We start from the raw sequence: 15,663 nt of genomic DNA on the forward strand, positions 1-15,663 counted from the left end.
GTCAAAAGAACCCTGATGCGATAACATACACAGACAACCAGTAGTAAAGCCAAACTGAGGATCAATCTCTTCGCCGGCTCAGTCATCTCATCAGTCGTAGTCCAACGTTTGTTTCTTGATCTCTCGATCCTTTCGTGGTGCCCGCTAGCGAAGGTGACGTGAGATTTCGTTTTTTTTTTGCCAAATTGACTGCCATACGATGGACAGCAACGGAGTCGAAGACTGCGCCTCGGACGTCGATGATCCGCCTATCATACCGCGCGTGGATGTTGTGTATCTTAGTTACAACTCTAAGAGGTTAGTAGATTCCTATTTTTTTTTTTTTTTGCTTTGAAAGAGGTTAGTTTTGATCGATTGTTTTGTTTTAGGATTCGACCGACCATCGCACTGGACAATGCGTGCACCGTTAGCTTGTATGAGCTAAAAAAGCATCGTCAGATCAAGAAAAAACAGAAGACAGAGATGAGCTACGATGCTTATCAGCACTACAAATGGGTACAAACTTTACTTCTACTCTTACTATTGTTTGTCATAGTAACCTAACGAACCATTTTCTTCTACACAAGTATAACGCGGTGCTCACGAATCAGCTACGAGAGGGCGGCGGACCAATGCTGCTCAAGGTATTCCACTGGTACATCGAATCGCCGAAAGCGGATGCCTTCATGGTGGAAAACTGCCGGTACGATGCAGTTTCGTTGATCATAGCCGCTCACGTGGAACATTGGTACTGTGCAAAAGCGGGCTGCACCAGTACCTACGGCAGTCGTATTCGACTCCGAAGCAACGGAAAAGTTGGACCGGATGCCACCGAAAAGGCGAAGGCTCGAATAGCGGACTGTCTGGTGTCACCGGTTCGATCCGAGACGAACAACGCACGGCTAAAACTGAAGCAATGCTCGAAACGACTTTCTCTCAATACAATTAGCGAGGAGTAACGCATTTGAATTAGCGAAATTGGTGCGACAATAGCTAAAATATCAGACACTTTACGTATTGTGATTCATAATTTGCTAATATATTTATTCAACAATCTGTACCGTCAGACATTGTAACACGTTTTTTCAAAAACATTATGTTGCGCAATCTTTTTTTCTAATTCGGATAAACGTTTGTTTGGTTTTCTTCTTCGTTTACTCAAAATGTGCAGCGTTTGTTTTTCAAACAAGAAAATAAAATTTTTCTATTGATACAAAACTCACTTTGTGATTCGTAAAAAAAAAGAAATTAAAATAATACTTTCTATGAAGCAACTCAACACATAATGTGAAATAAATAGTATTTGTTGTTGATTTTTCTTTTCCAATTTTTACAGGATTGCCGTGAAATAAGTTAATTGTTTTGGGATGATATTTTTTTTCTACTCTCGAATAAATGTCATGTGACATCGCCTTAGGCGTTCACCTCCGGAGTTAGACAAACCAAATTTAAACCTAATTATAGTGACAGAGAGGAAAATAAAAACACAACTACAATTAGTACACTGGCATGCAATAATAAACTAAAATCTATCTAAGCGCAGCATCATATTACAGCTGTCTGCGCAGGTGTTCGTGGGTATTCTGCCAGCGAAAGAGACATTACCCGAAAATTTAGCCGGCAGCCTGGGCCAGTTTTTAATTTTTTTTTTATTCATCTTTCGATTTTCCATTACTAACTGAGGTATTTCTCTTTGGGTTTCTGGTTTGTGATATTTGTTTCCTATATTTATAATATTTCATTGATCGATAGAAGAAGGCAGTCTAAAAGATCGATTACACTGTGTATATGACATGAATTCGTCACGCTTAGGATGCGCGGAAAAAAATGCTTTGCTGTGAGTGCTTTCTTAAAATGCAGAAAAACATCCAATTCGCCAGTTATTGTAATAGGCTTTGCCGTTCGTTTTCGCATGCAACCGACGGTTGTAAACCTAGAAAAAAGAGGAGAAAAGTGCGTTTTTCTACATTCCCAGAGCACAAACAACCAAAGCCCTTCCGTAGCAAATGTGGATAGAGAATTGATTATTTTTGTCCTACAATTACAAACATGCTATCTGCTGAAATAACCCAGTATTGCATAGCTATTCGTGAGGGGTTAAATAGCTATACAATCTCACAGCAGCATCACACGCTAGAAACACAGAACATTCTAACAACAAACGAACTGTCACTATTGACAGTAGCAATGGGCGATATTGTATCGGTATCGGAAATATCGATACTTTTGAGGCGATATTCCGATTTTTTGGGTCGATACACAAGCGTCCGATACTCGACCGTATCGATACTGGAAACCGCGATATTTTTATCGATATTCTTTTATGCATACGGACCAGCTAGCTGACATCGCGCCATGTTACAAGGGCTAATATCTCAATGTGTACACGAGGTACACGAGGTACACGAGATCACCGCCACTTTTCATACGCTATGTTATGCTCTCCGTCAGTGTCAGTGGAGCCCACACATCGTAGAACCGCTGCGATGTTAGCTGCGATAAAGCAAAGCAAATCGGATAGAGATGCCAGCTAGTTGATACGAGCTGGAAACACTGGAAAGCTGCCACTAGCAAAACTTAGATGGAAAAATAGATAGAGAGAATGTTGTGAGCCACACGAACCGTCAAAATCTGAGCCAAGCGCAGCATAGGGCCAAATTCGAAATTTGTTTTACTTAAGCCACACATTTAAAGCCAAAAAGGAGTGCTCAGTAATAACGTGTTCTCAAATACTTTCAAAAATAGGCATAGCTCTACGTTGTATTATTAAGCCACAAAATTTATATTGTTTCTCTGACAATTGATTAAAATATTGTTTGTTTACATTTATACTCAGCTTCATTTGTTTTTATTTGAATTATTTCTACTTTCTGCGTTAAAAAGCATCCACAAACCCCTCAAAGAAATTCAACGTTATCAGAAATGATGTTTGGCTTCGATTTAGTTGGGATATAACCCAACGAGCGGGAGCCTAACTTAAACGTAGCCCAACGAGCGAAATTTGACTGTATTTCAAAAACAAATATAAGTTTTCTGGTTACACTGTTCAGATCGAATATTGGCAAGCGGAAACTAACTCATGCTTTCCGTCGACACAAGTTAGAGTTCAAGTGAAAAATAAAATTGCAATATTAATTAGTTAGAAAAATTCAGCGGTAGACTTCACTATCTTATTTTCGCTGACATATCTAACTTTTTTATGTCATCAACTTCCTCATCAATTAATATGGAAGTGTGTCAATAATTTATACAAATAAGACGGGAGCTTCACAGCCCATTGGGCCAGTGAATACAAATCTTGAAGATAAAAGTTAATTCATTTGTTTGCCAAAGCTCAGAATTTCTGCATTACCTGTATGTATTTGTTTGTGAAGTCATTTGATTCATGCTGCTCTAGGAAATGCGGATAGATACCAGAAAAACAACAAAAAGTCGGCACATCAAATTTTCATTGCTGGAAACCACCAACATTTTGCTGATTTTTGGTGTGCTGTGCTTCCAGCAATCTGTTCAGCAAAATGAAATTTGCTGGTTGTCAGCTATGACAATTTGCTGTTCATTCAGGAAAGCATAAATCAATTTGCTGGTTAACCAGTTAGTTCAAGGGAACCATGTTTCCGTCAGGCACCAGATTCCATCCGCCCATCGGATCATAGGCAAATTACTGTTGAACTAGAACTTTATGATTATCATTTCAACTTTCAAGTTCATCTAGCCCATCAAGGACTTAGCTATGGTCCCATATTCGCTATCAGGAGCTTAGCGATGATCCCGTACCATCTACACAGCGATTTGGCGCGTTTTACTAATGACAGCTTGACGTAATTTTTTTTTGCCATATCAATTCTTTTGCTGGATTCCAGCAAACATTCATTTACTGTTTTCTGTTCAGCAAATAGTTTTGCTGTATTTTCGCGAATCACTGAATCGATTACTGGTTTTCAGTAAATGTATTATTGTTTCAGTTGAAAACCGAAATAATGACTCGCGACTTTCGATTTTTTAACCTTAGAGCAAGCGCACCGGTGAGTTGCCATTTGAGTTGCTATTTTCACAACGCTGGCCGTTGCTATTTTGGATAGCAACCGATTTTCGCACCGGTCGTTGCTAATGGGGATTACTAATTCCACTATTTCTTTTTCACACCGGCAGTTGCCAATTTCTGAAGACCGTCATTAGCCAGCGTTGGCAAAATGTTTGTTTGTGATGTATTTCGCATATTTTTTGCGGATCTAATAATAATCAACTTATCCGTCAGTCAATCATTTCCGGAATGATCTACGTTCTTTCTACTTTATAAAATGTTCCCTCCATTTCACGTCACTTTGTTTTAACTTCGTTTCCGTTCTCTCAAGTTATCGACAGCATAATTCTTTTGCAGATTTTTTTACTTGTGCGTACATAAATTTTTTCATCCTTATATGTTTATTTAAAGTAATTCCGTAAAACTGGGCAACGTTGCAACGTTGGCCTAAATGACTATTCTACTGAAAGCTAGCGAACTGTCATTAGTTGTATTCTGTATTTCATGCTATCTCGGTTCCCACAATTTGCTATTATTATTTGAAAATTCGCCGCCAAAAGGAAATAAATATAGTGACGAAGAAAGTGATTTCGCAAAACAAATTTCTTTATACGCGATTAAGAAAATGGTTTTTGGAAAGATTCGGGGCGACTCTCAGCCTAGTAAATAGCCAAATATTGACCGCCATACGGAGGAAGGTGCCATCCAGCGTTTTAACAACGGTCTATACCGATGACCATTTCCAACGCCGCTTTCGAACGCATCTTAGGTTGTTTTTGAAGATTGAAACAGCGGTAAAGCAGAAAAATGGTTTTTTATACAACGACCGAACGAAACGGGAAAAAAGTTGGTAATACTCCCGAGCAGATTTGCTTAAACCTTCCAGGTTTATTGAATAATATTGGCCAACCTTGTGAGGGTTTGAGCTTTCCGCATCGTGTAGGTTGCAGACCAAAATGCCAACCAAAATGGTCATCTCAATAAAAAAAACCTATACAAAATGTTTACCTGCCCGAAAAAAACACCCTGTGCAAAATTTCAGCTCAATCGGAAATAAAATTGAGTAGTGGTTCACGCCGACACTTGCGTCCTACGACGTGTTTAACAAGCGAGGCTGAGGCCGACCAATTGAGTCCGCATTCGAAACACTCATCATCTTCGTAATATTATTACGAACATTCACTATCGAGCACAAAAAAAAAAACAACAGTTTGACATTTCATCAAATAGCAACGATTCGGCTCGTTGCTATCGCGTTGCCAAATTTAATAACTCGCTACTACCCGAGGTGGGGATTGCTATTTCCCAAACCAACATAGCAACGCCCGGTGCGGTTGCCGCGTTATGGTGGGAGTTGCCAAACTAGCTCTAAAAACTTCAATTTAGCCTTTTAATTTAGGCTTGCCCTTATACACAATGCGCATAATGTCGCATCTAGTGCGCTGTATAGCGCATCTGACGCGCAATACAGCGCACTAGATGCGACACTATGCGCATTGTGCATAAGGTAAAAAAATCGAAAGTCGCGAGTCGATATTTGGATTTTCAACTGGAACAATATCAAAAATTCAAAAATGATCTCAGCTATTGTATCGATACTTTTTGACCGATATCTTGGGTATCTCGATACTTTTGGTTCTTCGGGTTTCGATACTGAAGTATCGATACTCTCCGTCGTATCGCCCAATGCTAATTGACAGTCAGTTTGTGGATAGAACCGTCTCTGCCGCATCTAGTGTGCCATGCTCTGTGGAAAATTGTCTGTTTGGTTTACTATTTTTTGTTCGATTTGTTTGCAAAATCACACTCTTTCTTTAAGCTACCGGAGATTCGGTGGACATTTCTTCGTCGACGGTTATGTAGAGACCCTCCTCCTCGTAGGTGGAGTCATGCTTCGCCAGGATACGCAGCAACGGACGGAGCTTCAGCCACCACTGGTGTTTCGGGATGCGTTGCCTGTTGAAGGGTAAGAATGAAAAATGTTTTAGTATTTTTTTTTAGGTGCGTTAATGTTGTTATTCAGCTTTGTATGAACACCAATGCCGAAAAGTGGAGGTTCTAGTTAAATTCCCAAACTGGCATTTGTATGATAGATTGGCTTTAGTTTAGTCAGTCTTGTAATCGCCATCGGTCGCCTAAAACCACCTACAACCGACAGATCGGCGAAACAACCGGGAGGTACAGAAACGGACACACAAGCAGGTTTTAAAATATCAAAATATTTCAACTTCCAATATCACGATCTTCAAAAAAAAAAAAAACAAAAGTCTGGTTTGGGTACCCTGCCTTCTAAAGGCATCGTCGATTTGACAGATAAGTCTAGGTACAAGAATCGTTATTCAAAAATTCCTGAGAATTTTCGAAAGATTCATAATTACAAGCTCAAAATTTCAATCTATACGCAATCCCAGGGAATGTCTAAATGAAATGGTAACGATGAAAACAAAATCTTCAAACTTTGCCCGCCTCCGACACCATATATCAGAGTCGTTTATAAAGTTAGATCCTCTTAATATTTGGTCGCACCTTTCCATTTCTATTTTGCACACTTACGTTGAAAATCCGACGTGGTCAGGTGCAAAAATTGCGAAGTGCCTCAAATTCCCCAAATCAACCGTAAACACTGTGCTGAAACGATTCAATGAAAAATTGTACCGCTGGATCGTGCTGATCACAGTAACCGCAGAAGTGAAACGATTGACAAGCAGCTTCGATTGAAGGTCTGCAGAGCAGTGCGGACAAACCCTGGGATCACCCTGCGCGATTTGATTAGGAAGTTCTCGGCACCGTGCAGCACTGTTCGATCAATCTGTCGGCTATAAGGTCTGCGGCACCCCAACAGAACCCTCAAGCAGAATCTCGTTGCAAAACGCCGCGCTAGGATGTTGTATGAGAAAGTCTTGACCAAATTCGACGGCTGCATTTCAATGGACGATGAGATAGTGGATCTGCAGCTGCGGTAAAAAAAAAGCTTTTCATCATCGGACCAACCATGAATGGCCAGGTATATGAGGAACAGAGCCTCCGGAAGCGGATTTTGGCCGTTTATCCAATCACATGACGATCTGGTGAAGTTCTGGCTCCACTTGAACAGCGGCCACCACAGCCAGGAAGTCATGGATTGGTACAAGGAGAATGGAACTGATATCATCGAAAAAGCTATGAACCCACCAAATTGCCCAGATTTCAGACCAATTGAAAATACAATGAGCGATAATTGAAAGCAAGTTGAATAAAAGTGGCAAAACGATAAAAAACCGCTGATTTACAAAGATGGTGGAAGAAAATGGCGGATCGAGTTGACAGTTCCACTTCGCAAAAGATGATAGGCGGTATAAAACGGAAAGTGCGTGAATCCATCCGAAACCAGACGAATCTCAAGATGTTTTCCACGTGTTTTTTTTTTTGACGAAGATATGTTCCACTTTGTGCGACCAAATATTAAATGGATCAAGTTTTGCGATTTTCAAGTTCCTCAAAAAGAGTGCAGAATGACCTCAGGAATCGACCCCCGTAATTGGATTTGATGTATAATTTTTTTACAATGACGGTCTAGCGTGGCACCGTGAAAAAACTATACAATTTTCTTCTGATTTGCTTGAAATTTTAACCAACTGGGTGGTTGAAAAATTTTCAAAACAGGATTGCCTGATTTTCTCTGAAATATAAAAATAGTATCCTTGATAATTTCTAGCCTTATTAAAAAATGTTTGTTCTTGTTTTCTCCATTAGCGATGCCAAACATAGTATTGCAAATGATAGCTCTACCATTCGTACCGCTGATATAATTCTGATGTCCATTCTTGACCGTAGATGAAGAGTTATTATATAATTCTTATATCATTTTAGGTTGAAAAATCGCATTTCGGACAAAATGTTTCCTGATTGTTTTCCATTTTCCCTGATATTTTTTAAATTCCTTGATATTATCTGATTTTACAGTTTTCACTACTCTGTTTAAAATTTAAGTCTATGCTAAATTTTGAAAAGATTTTCAATTTCTAAAAACATCCATAGGTTCAGAGATTTAAATAGAAACAATGGTAACATCAATTATTGAAGTGTTATCTTGCTATCTTTAGCAATACCGCTTACTGTACAATACACGTGCTGTTTAAATAAACCGTTGCGTAGTTCAGTCAACGGTCAAATCGAGAACAGCATTCGAATTGTTGATTATCGCATAACATAACCAATAGGATGCCAAATCAACTTCGCGAATTTTTCTTTTAGCTATAGGTATAGGTATTTTGGGCAACAAATGGTGAGTTGACAACCTGGAAGGAGCGTCACACATAGCTTCGGCCCTCACAAGTTCCTATCCCACACCTCCGCGAGTCATATGATTACACTAGACCGACGGTTGGAACATGGATACAACTGGTTGGTGTTGCCTGGGCAATGTTGTCATCCGACAATAGCTAAGTGAGAAGGTGCGACGCGATCATTGGCGCGTAAACCATATTCCGGCGGTAGAGGAAATGCTTCGCCAACCTGAGTGTCTGTTCACCAAGATGGTGCGGCTCAAAACAGCGTCTGATCTCCATGTTAGGAGCGGCTGATCAACGTCCTGGTGGCAGCGTGGGACTCTAAACAGAGCTGACACGATGGTCCCCCGGCGAGACAGGGGGTTGGGGAAGGCCCAACAAGCCGACATCATCAACGTTCGCACCTACCGCAGTGCGAATATAGATTCGGACCACTACCTAGTAGCTATGTGCATGCGCTCAAAACTATCGACGGTGTATAACACCCGCCGAAGTCGAACGCCGCGACCAAATATTGAGCAACTGCGGGACGCCGAGGCTGCACAGGAATACGCGCAGCAGCTGGAGGCAGTGCTACCCACGGAAGAGCAGCTTGGCGCAGCTACCCTTGAAGATGGCTGGAGGAGCATCCGATCCGCCATAGGTAGCACTGCTGTAGCGCTACTAGGTACAAGGGCCCCTAATCATAGGAATGACTGGTTTGACGGCGAATGCAAACGGTTAGTCGAGGAGAAGAATGAAGCACGGGCGAGAATGCTGCAACACCGCACGAGAGCGAACGTGGAACGATACCGACAGGCACGGAACAGCCAAAACTCAGTCCTCCGAAGGAAGAAGCGCCAGCAAGAGGACCGAGATCGCGTAGCGATGGAAGAGCTGTACCAAGCTAACGACACTCGGAAGTTCTACGAGAAGCTGAACAGCTCCCGTAAAGGCTTCGTGCCGCAAGCCGATATGTGCAGGAGCTTGGACGGCAACCTCCTTACTGACGAGTGCGAGGTGATCGAAAGGTGGAGGCAGCACTTCGACGAGCATCTAAACGGCGATGCAGTAGAGCGCGAGGACGGTATGGCAACTGATCTTGGTGCACGAGCAGAAGACATCAGAATTCCAGCCCCCGATCTTCTGGGGGTGGAGGAGGAGATTGGTCGGCTGAAAAACAACAAAGCTGCTGGAGTGGAACAACTTCCCAGCGAGCTATTGAAATACGGTGGAGAAACACTGGCTAGAGCCGTGCACTGGGTCATTGTTAAGGTTTGGGAAGAAGAACGAGTACCGGAGGAGTGGATGGAGGGTATTGTGTGTCCCATCTACAAAATGGCGACAAACTGGAGTGCTGCAATTATCGGGCAATCACTCTGTTGAACGCCGCCTACAAGGTACTCTCCCAAATACTTTTCCGTCGACTATTGCCATTTGCGAAACAGTTCGTGGGACATTACCAGGCGGGATTTATGGGTGCCCGCGCCACCACGGATCAGATATTCGCGGTTCGGCAGGTTATGCAGAAATGCCGCGAATATAACGTGCCCACACATCATTTGTTCATCGATTTCAAATCGGCGTACGACACAATCGATCGGGACAAGCTATGGCAAATTATGCACGACTACGGTTTTCCGGACAAACTGACGCGGTTGGTCAAAGCGACGATGGATCGAGTGATGTGTGTAGTTCGTGTTTCGGGGGCACTCTCGAGCCCCTTCGAAACCCGAAGAAGGCTGAGGCAAGGTCATGGTCTCTCGTGCCTACTGTTCAACATTGCCCTGGAAGGTGTCATTGGAAGAGCGGGGATTAACACGAGTGGCACGATTTTCCAAAAGTCGGTTCAACTGTTTGGTTTCGCCGACGATATCGACATTGTGACTCGGACCTTTGTGAAGATGGCGGATACGTACATCGGATTAAAGGCTGAAGCCAAAAAGATTGGACTGGTCATCAATGCATCGAAGACGAAGTACATGAAAGGAAGGGGTTCACGTGAAGACAGTAACAGTATCAGTAACCTCCCACCTCGAGTTCAAATTGGTGGTGATGAAATCGAGGTGGTCGATGAGTTCGTGTACCTGGGCTCACTGGTAACTGCCGACAACGATACCAGCAGAGAAATTCAACGGCGCATTATGGCAGGAAATCGTGCATACTTTGGTCTCCGGAGGACGCTTCGATCGAGTAGAACTCGCCGCCGCACCAAGTTAACCATCTACAAGACGCTGATCAGACCGGTAGTCCTCTACGGGCATGAGACATGGACTATGCTTGTGGAGGATCAACGCGCCCTTGCGGTGTTCGAGCGGAAGGTGCTGCGTACCATTTTCGGTGGACTGCAGATGGAAAACGGAGTGTGGAGAAGGCGAATGAACCACGAACTGCAGGAGCTGCTTGGGGAGCCATCTATCGTCCACACCGCTAAGATAGGCAGGCTGCGGTGGGCTGGGCATGTTGTAAGGATGTCAGACGACAGCCCGGTAAAGATGGTTCTTGAAACCAATCCGTCAGGGACGAGACGGAGAGGTGCACAGCGGGCAAGGTGGATCGATCAGGTGGAAGACGACCTGCGGACCCTACGCAGACTGCAGAGCTGGCGAACTGCAGCCATGGACCGAGTGGAATGGAGACGACTCTTACGTACAGCAAAGGCCACACCACGGCTTGGGACTGTTTGGTAAGGTAAGGTATAGGTATCAAAAGTTTAGTCTTCTCAAAAAAAAAAGTCCCCATGGAAATTCCAGCACAATCGTGCAGCAGAACCAGGTATAGTCACAAAATTCCACTCCCAACGACAGATAGACATTCGAAGCAGCTTGCTGTTGTGTAGTCTGAAATATATATAAGTATATTTTTTCGATATTTCTTCACCGGAATGAACTGCTGATACTAGACACCTTGTTTTCAGTGGGAGAAACAATGTTCCGTCTCCGCCGGAAGCAGATCACTGCTATGTTATTTCTGTCGACAACACACGCGACATCGGTATTCATTCCAACAGAAATCGAACAACGAATCAGCGAAGACCACCAAACCCCGCCCTCAGCGCGACGCTATAAAAGCAGCAGTCGCATCGTCCAGTTTTTCAGTTTTGTTTTACCATTGCTCTGTAAGCGTCAGCAGTAGGAAGCAGAAGTGAAATAAAAGTCGCTAAGAAATATCAACTGTGTTCAACTCTGCTATAGTTTTTAGTCCACGGCAAGGAAGAACGTCAAACCCCTGTTCTTTTCAGAGCTTCCAAGAGTTAATTGATCGACGTTTGCTCCCTTTGCTCGTTCCTTCGAATACAGTCCACTTTGCTATAGCAAGAGTGCTCCCCAGACCGAACAAACAACGACGGCCGTAAAAGCAAAGCCTTGGTGCTACATTCCGATTCGGGACTCGACCTTCTGTTTATAATACACATACTTCGCAGCCAACTGTTAAGTGTACAGGACAATTGCGGGGCTATCGCTACGATCCTACTGACGCTAACAGTCTCTCCCGAGCTGGGACTCGAACATACGACGACTGGCTTGTTAGGCCAGCATCGTACCTCGAGACCAGCTGAGAGGGTAGCGAATTATGTAGGCGACAAGAAAAAAATAGTAGCGATAAAGTTTCCTTTATTGGTAACTAAAGGTGACAGAAACAAAGCCAAGAATTAAAAAACTAGAGAATAACAGAGAGAAAATCGGAAAAGAGAATTGTTCTTCTCCGGGGTTTGAGAAGGTTAGGTTTAAGTAGAACTCAAAAAAATTAATCTAGCAACAGACTTGATTCCGGGTGGTCGTTATTCTCTCCGCACGTAAGGGGACTTATGCATTACAAAACACTCTCAAAATCCTTGAAGATTAACATAGTCTTTTTTTAATTATGGGCAGTAATGAATATTAGTTTCCAGCTGGGCAAATCTTAGCCATTGCTCACGCTTCAAAAACACTGACGGCATCTGGACAACAATCAAGCTGAGAAAGAAGCACTCGCTCTGGTGTTTGCCGTGACCAAATTTTTGCTGGGTCGCCATTCCAGATCGATCTTCAACCGCTCCTGAAGGTATTCGTATCTAAGAACAGAATTCCTCTACACACGTGGAATCCTCAACGTATATCGTGCTCGGATCCTGAAGCAGAGTAATCGCGGTCATCCTGGAATAGATGTAAGACGTCGTTCTATATGTACCAGCGTAGGAAAACCGCCACCACAGATCCAACTTTAGTCGTAACCGAAAACAGAATGTACTTAGAAACGGAATCATTTGAACTACGCCGGACCCATCGAGGGATTGTGTATTACCTGGGCATTGTAGGTTCTTGCACGGCGCAATCGACGATTGAATCTTGGAGAGAGGCTTTTGCAAGGTTCATGGGCGTAGCCAGAATTTCAAAAAAGGGGGGGGGGCAAGCTCTTCAAAATATTAGAAGTAAAAAATGGTACACTAAGGTCGCCTTTTACGCGGTTTTTAAGCGGTTTTTTTACGCGGCTTTTTTAACGTGGATTCCGGAATTTACGCGGTTTTTTTACGCGGATTTCGAAATTTACGCGTTTTTTACGCGGATTCCGGAATTTACGCGTTTTCTTTTACGCGGCACGTATCCCCCGCGTAAAAAGCGACTTTAGTGTTTAGTGTTTTGAAAAATAGAAATAAATACTAGTCTTTAGTGATTGTTACATCAAGGCAACCAGTGAAAAGTGTTCCTTGACATCAGAGTGGAAAATCTGATTATTCTTTGTCTAACTTCGAATATAAATAGATGTTCTTTACTAAAAACTCTAAAGTTCATTTAAACCTTTGAACATATTATTTTGGCGACGAGGATCTCAAGAATCCACGAACATGGCAGAGGATAGAGTTGATCAGCAGCTGCAACCGGGAATTCAAGATATGATTCACAAGATGGCCCAAATTTTACAGCGGATAGCGGTCCAGCAGCAGCAGCGTCAGTATCAAACCCCGGAGCAGATTTTGGAGTCCCTCTCTACGAACATCATCGAGTTTGTCTCCGACGAAGAAAACGGAGTTACGTTCGGACGTTGTTGTTAAACCGCTACCAGGACCTCTTCGAGAACGATGCAGGCCAGCTGAATGATGCGGCGAAGGTACGTTTACTTCTCCGGAAGCTGGACACTAGAGATGGTCGGGTTTCGGGTTTTCAAACCCGAAACCCGAACCCGACCCGTACCCGACGGGTTCGGGTCGGGTTCGGGTTTGAAAATTTTTAAAAGTGTCGGGTACGGGTTGGGTTCGGGTTTTGTGAAAAAAATATTTTCGGGTTCGGGTCGGGTTCGGGTTTGAAAATGTCGGGTTCAGGTCGGGTTTGGGTATTAAAACCCGAAACCCGATTATAAAATCTATGAAATCTCGGGTTCGGGTCGGGTTCGGGTTTCACAATTTCGGATTCGGTCGGGTTCGGGTTTCAATGAAATAAAATTTTCGGATTCGGGTCGGGTTCGGGTTTGAACGAATAAGAAGTTTCGGGTTCGGGTCGGCTTCGGGTTTTGACCGAAAAAAAAATTCGGGTTCGGGTCGGGTACGGGTTTGAAAAACATCAAACCCGACCATCTCTACTGGACACCCATTCGCACAGCCGCTATCTCAACTACATCCTGTCAAAGCTTCTCAAGGGCGTGAAGATTGAAGACACAGTCAAGATTCTCAATAAAATCTTCGGGCATCAAACGTCAAACGTTCCGGAAGCGGTTCATGTGTCTTTTCACGATTGTTTTTGACTGCTTTCTCAGTCGCAGGGAAGAGAGAACGGGCTTTAGCTAGCAGGTCTATAAGATCCAACTATTCCAAGTTCTTACGGTCTGCTCTCATACTGCTGCAATGTCAATACAAAACTTCCACCTCTCCAACAAAATTGTCAACTTCATAAAAAATTACGAAATTTTCGGTTTTGCACTTGAACTCTTCCCACGACATGCGTATTACGCGTAGGTAGGTGCACTATCTTCATCGAACCGTGTTTCCAGTGAGGTTACAAGAGAATCAAGGTTAAAGGAATTGTCACATCTGGATTCCAATACTCCAAGCTAGTTGATGCAGGCGGATTTGCCCGGTACTTTTGCCGCTGCAATATCTATGGTGGATCAACTGAAAAACCTGTGCAATTCAACGCAACATAGCGCAAGCATTTCAATCAATTGTTTTTGATCTGGCTGTTACTTTACACAGATGTTTCTATGGGCTAAAGATGTCGTTTTGTGCTATTAGAATTATTGAAAACAAAATTCTGCACCAATGTCAACATTAAGGGGGGGGGGGGGGGGGCAACGGCTGATAATGTAAACGAACTTTACCGTGACATCTTCCCCGATGACCGAGTACCACTACTCTTGATTTGCTTGTCCACTGAACGCCAGAAACTGGACATGGCAAGCTGGGTATAATTGAAGTGTTTGGAAAGGCGAATGTCAATACTCTACTGGGTGAAGGTGCGAAACACCGAAAACTCATTCCTGCCTACCCAATTCAGCTCATTTACCACTGGTAAAATCGATTGCTGATTTCGAATTACCAATTGCTATTAAATTGCATTTGAATTCAGAACTATGTTCCATCTTTCGTCCAAGTCGAGTTAGTCTTTACCAACAATGATTGCATCAACACTAATAGTCATTATCGAAGAAACAATGATGTTAGATGCCCACCAAGACGATGGAAGGATTACATCTGGTACTGAAATAGAAGAGCAGATGCTTTCACCATTAGAAAACCGATGCTTCGAAAGTGAAAACATAGCTGTTACAAACTTCAGTTCAAACCCGACTTTCCCCAATAAATATATGATCTACAGTTTTGAACCCTTATCATTTGTAACAATATTTTGATTTAGTTTTTTTGGCGTTTGGAACCGTTCCGAAAATTAATTTCTTTTTTAGTCATTGCTAGTCTCTAGAAGCGTTTATCGCCATTATGAGGTCCATTTGTGACCATTTGCCAAAAAAAACGAAATTTCTGAGCTTAATGCCTTTGCCTTTAGAAACGTTATTCCATATTCTAAGCTCAATTTGGAATCATTTGCTCTTTTTGATCTTTTCTGATCATTAGAAGCATTTTTTACAATTCCGATTTTAATTCGGGAACATTTTTTTTGGTTTATCTGGCCTTCAGAAACGTCCTTATCGCAATTCTGAGCTCAACCTGGGCGCAGTATTTTTTAACCTGTGCTGGCCTGTAAAGCGTCTTTTCCGAATTCTTAATTAAATTCTACTAACTAAACATTCTTGATGTTTCCTGGTCTGTTGAAGCATTTCTCGCGATTCTTTCAATTCGGGATAGGTTCTGGTCTTTTATGACCCAACTTTTTTTGCAGTTCTGAGCTTAACTCGGCCTTAATTCCTGTTCTGTTCTCTCTGGCCTTGAGAAGCTTTTCTAAGCTCAATTCGAGATTATTTTTCGTTGGTCTTTTTTGACCTTCA

General features: G+C 42.7%; 2 protein-coding genes across 4 annotated transcripts in view; one reads left to right on the forward strand and one right to left on the reverse strand.

Moving 5' to 3' along the window:
* The first annotated feature begins 47 nt into the window (after positions 1-47).
* On the forward strand, positions 48-1,055 carry LOC129722410 (uncharacterized). Its single transcript, XM_055675818.1, has 3 exons — positions 48-297; positions 369-495; positions 567-1,055. The coding sequence occupies exons 1-3, from the start codon at positions 200-202 to the stop codon at positions 936-938; spliced, it is 597 nt and encodes a 198-aa protein (XP_055531793.1). The 5' UTR covers positions 48-199; the 3' UTR covers positions 939-1,055.
* Positions 995-15,663, reverse strand: part of LOC129722409 (ATP-dependent 6-phosphofructokinase) — a 48,204-nt gene continuing 33,535 nt past the window's right edge. For all 3 annotated transcript variants that reach the window (XM_055675816.1, XM_055675815.1, XM_055675817.1), the window contains exon 7: positions 995-5,959. In XM_055675816.1, coding sequence (XP_055531791.1) covers positions 5,818-5,959 — 142 coding nt within the window. In that variant the 3' untranslated portion in view covers positions 995-5,817. The remainder of the gene's footprint in view (positions 5,960-15,663) is intronic.

The sequence above is a fragment of the Wyeomyia smithii genome, chromosome 2 (assembly GCF_029784165.1).
Source record: "Wyeomyia smithii strain HCP4-BCI-WySm-NY-G18 chromosome 2, ASM2978416v1, whole genome shotgun sequence".
NCBI classification, from domain to species: domain Eukaryota; kingdom Metazoa; phylum Arthropoda; class Insecta; order Diptera; family Culicidae; genus Wyeomyia; species Wyeomyia smithii.

Bases quoted from the DNA above. Each gene is read 5' to 3' on its own strand.
- LOC129722410 (XM_055675818.1), top strand. From the start codon at position 200: ATGGACAGCAACGGAGTCGAAGACTGCGCCTCGGACGTCGATGATCCG. The intron at 298-368 runs GTTAGTAGATTC...GTTTTGTTTTAG, and splicing joins CTTAGTTACAACTCTAAGAG to GATTCGACCGACCATCGCAC. The intron at 496-566 runs GTACAAACTTTA...CTTCTACACAAG, and splicing joins CTTATCAGCACTACAAATGG to TATAACGCGGTGCTCACGAA.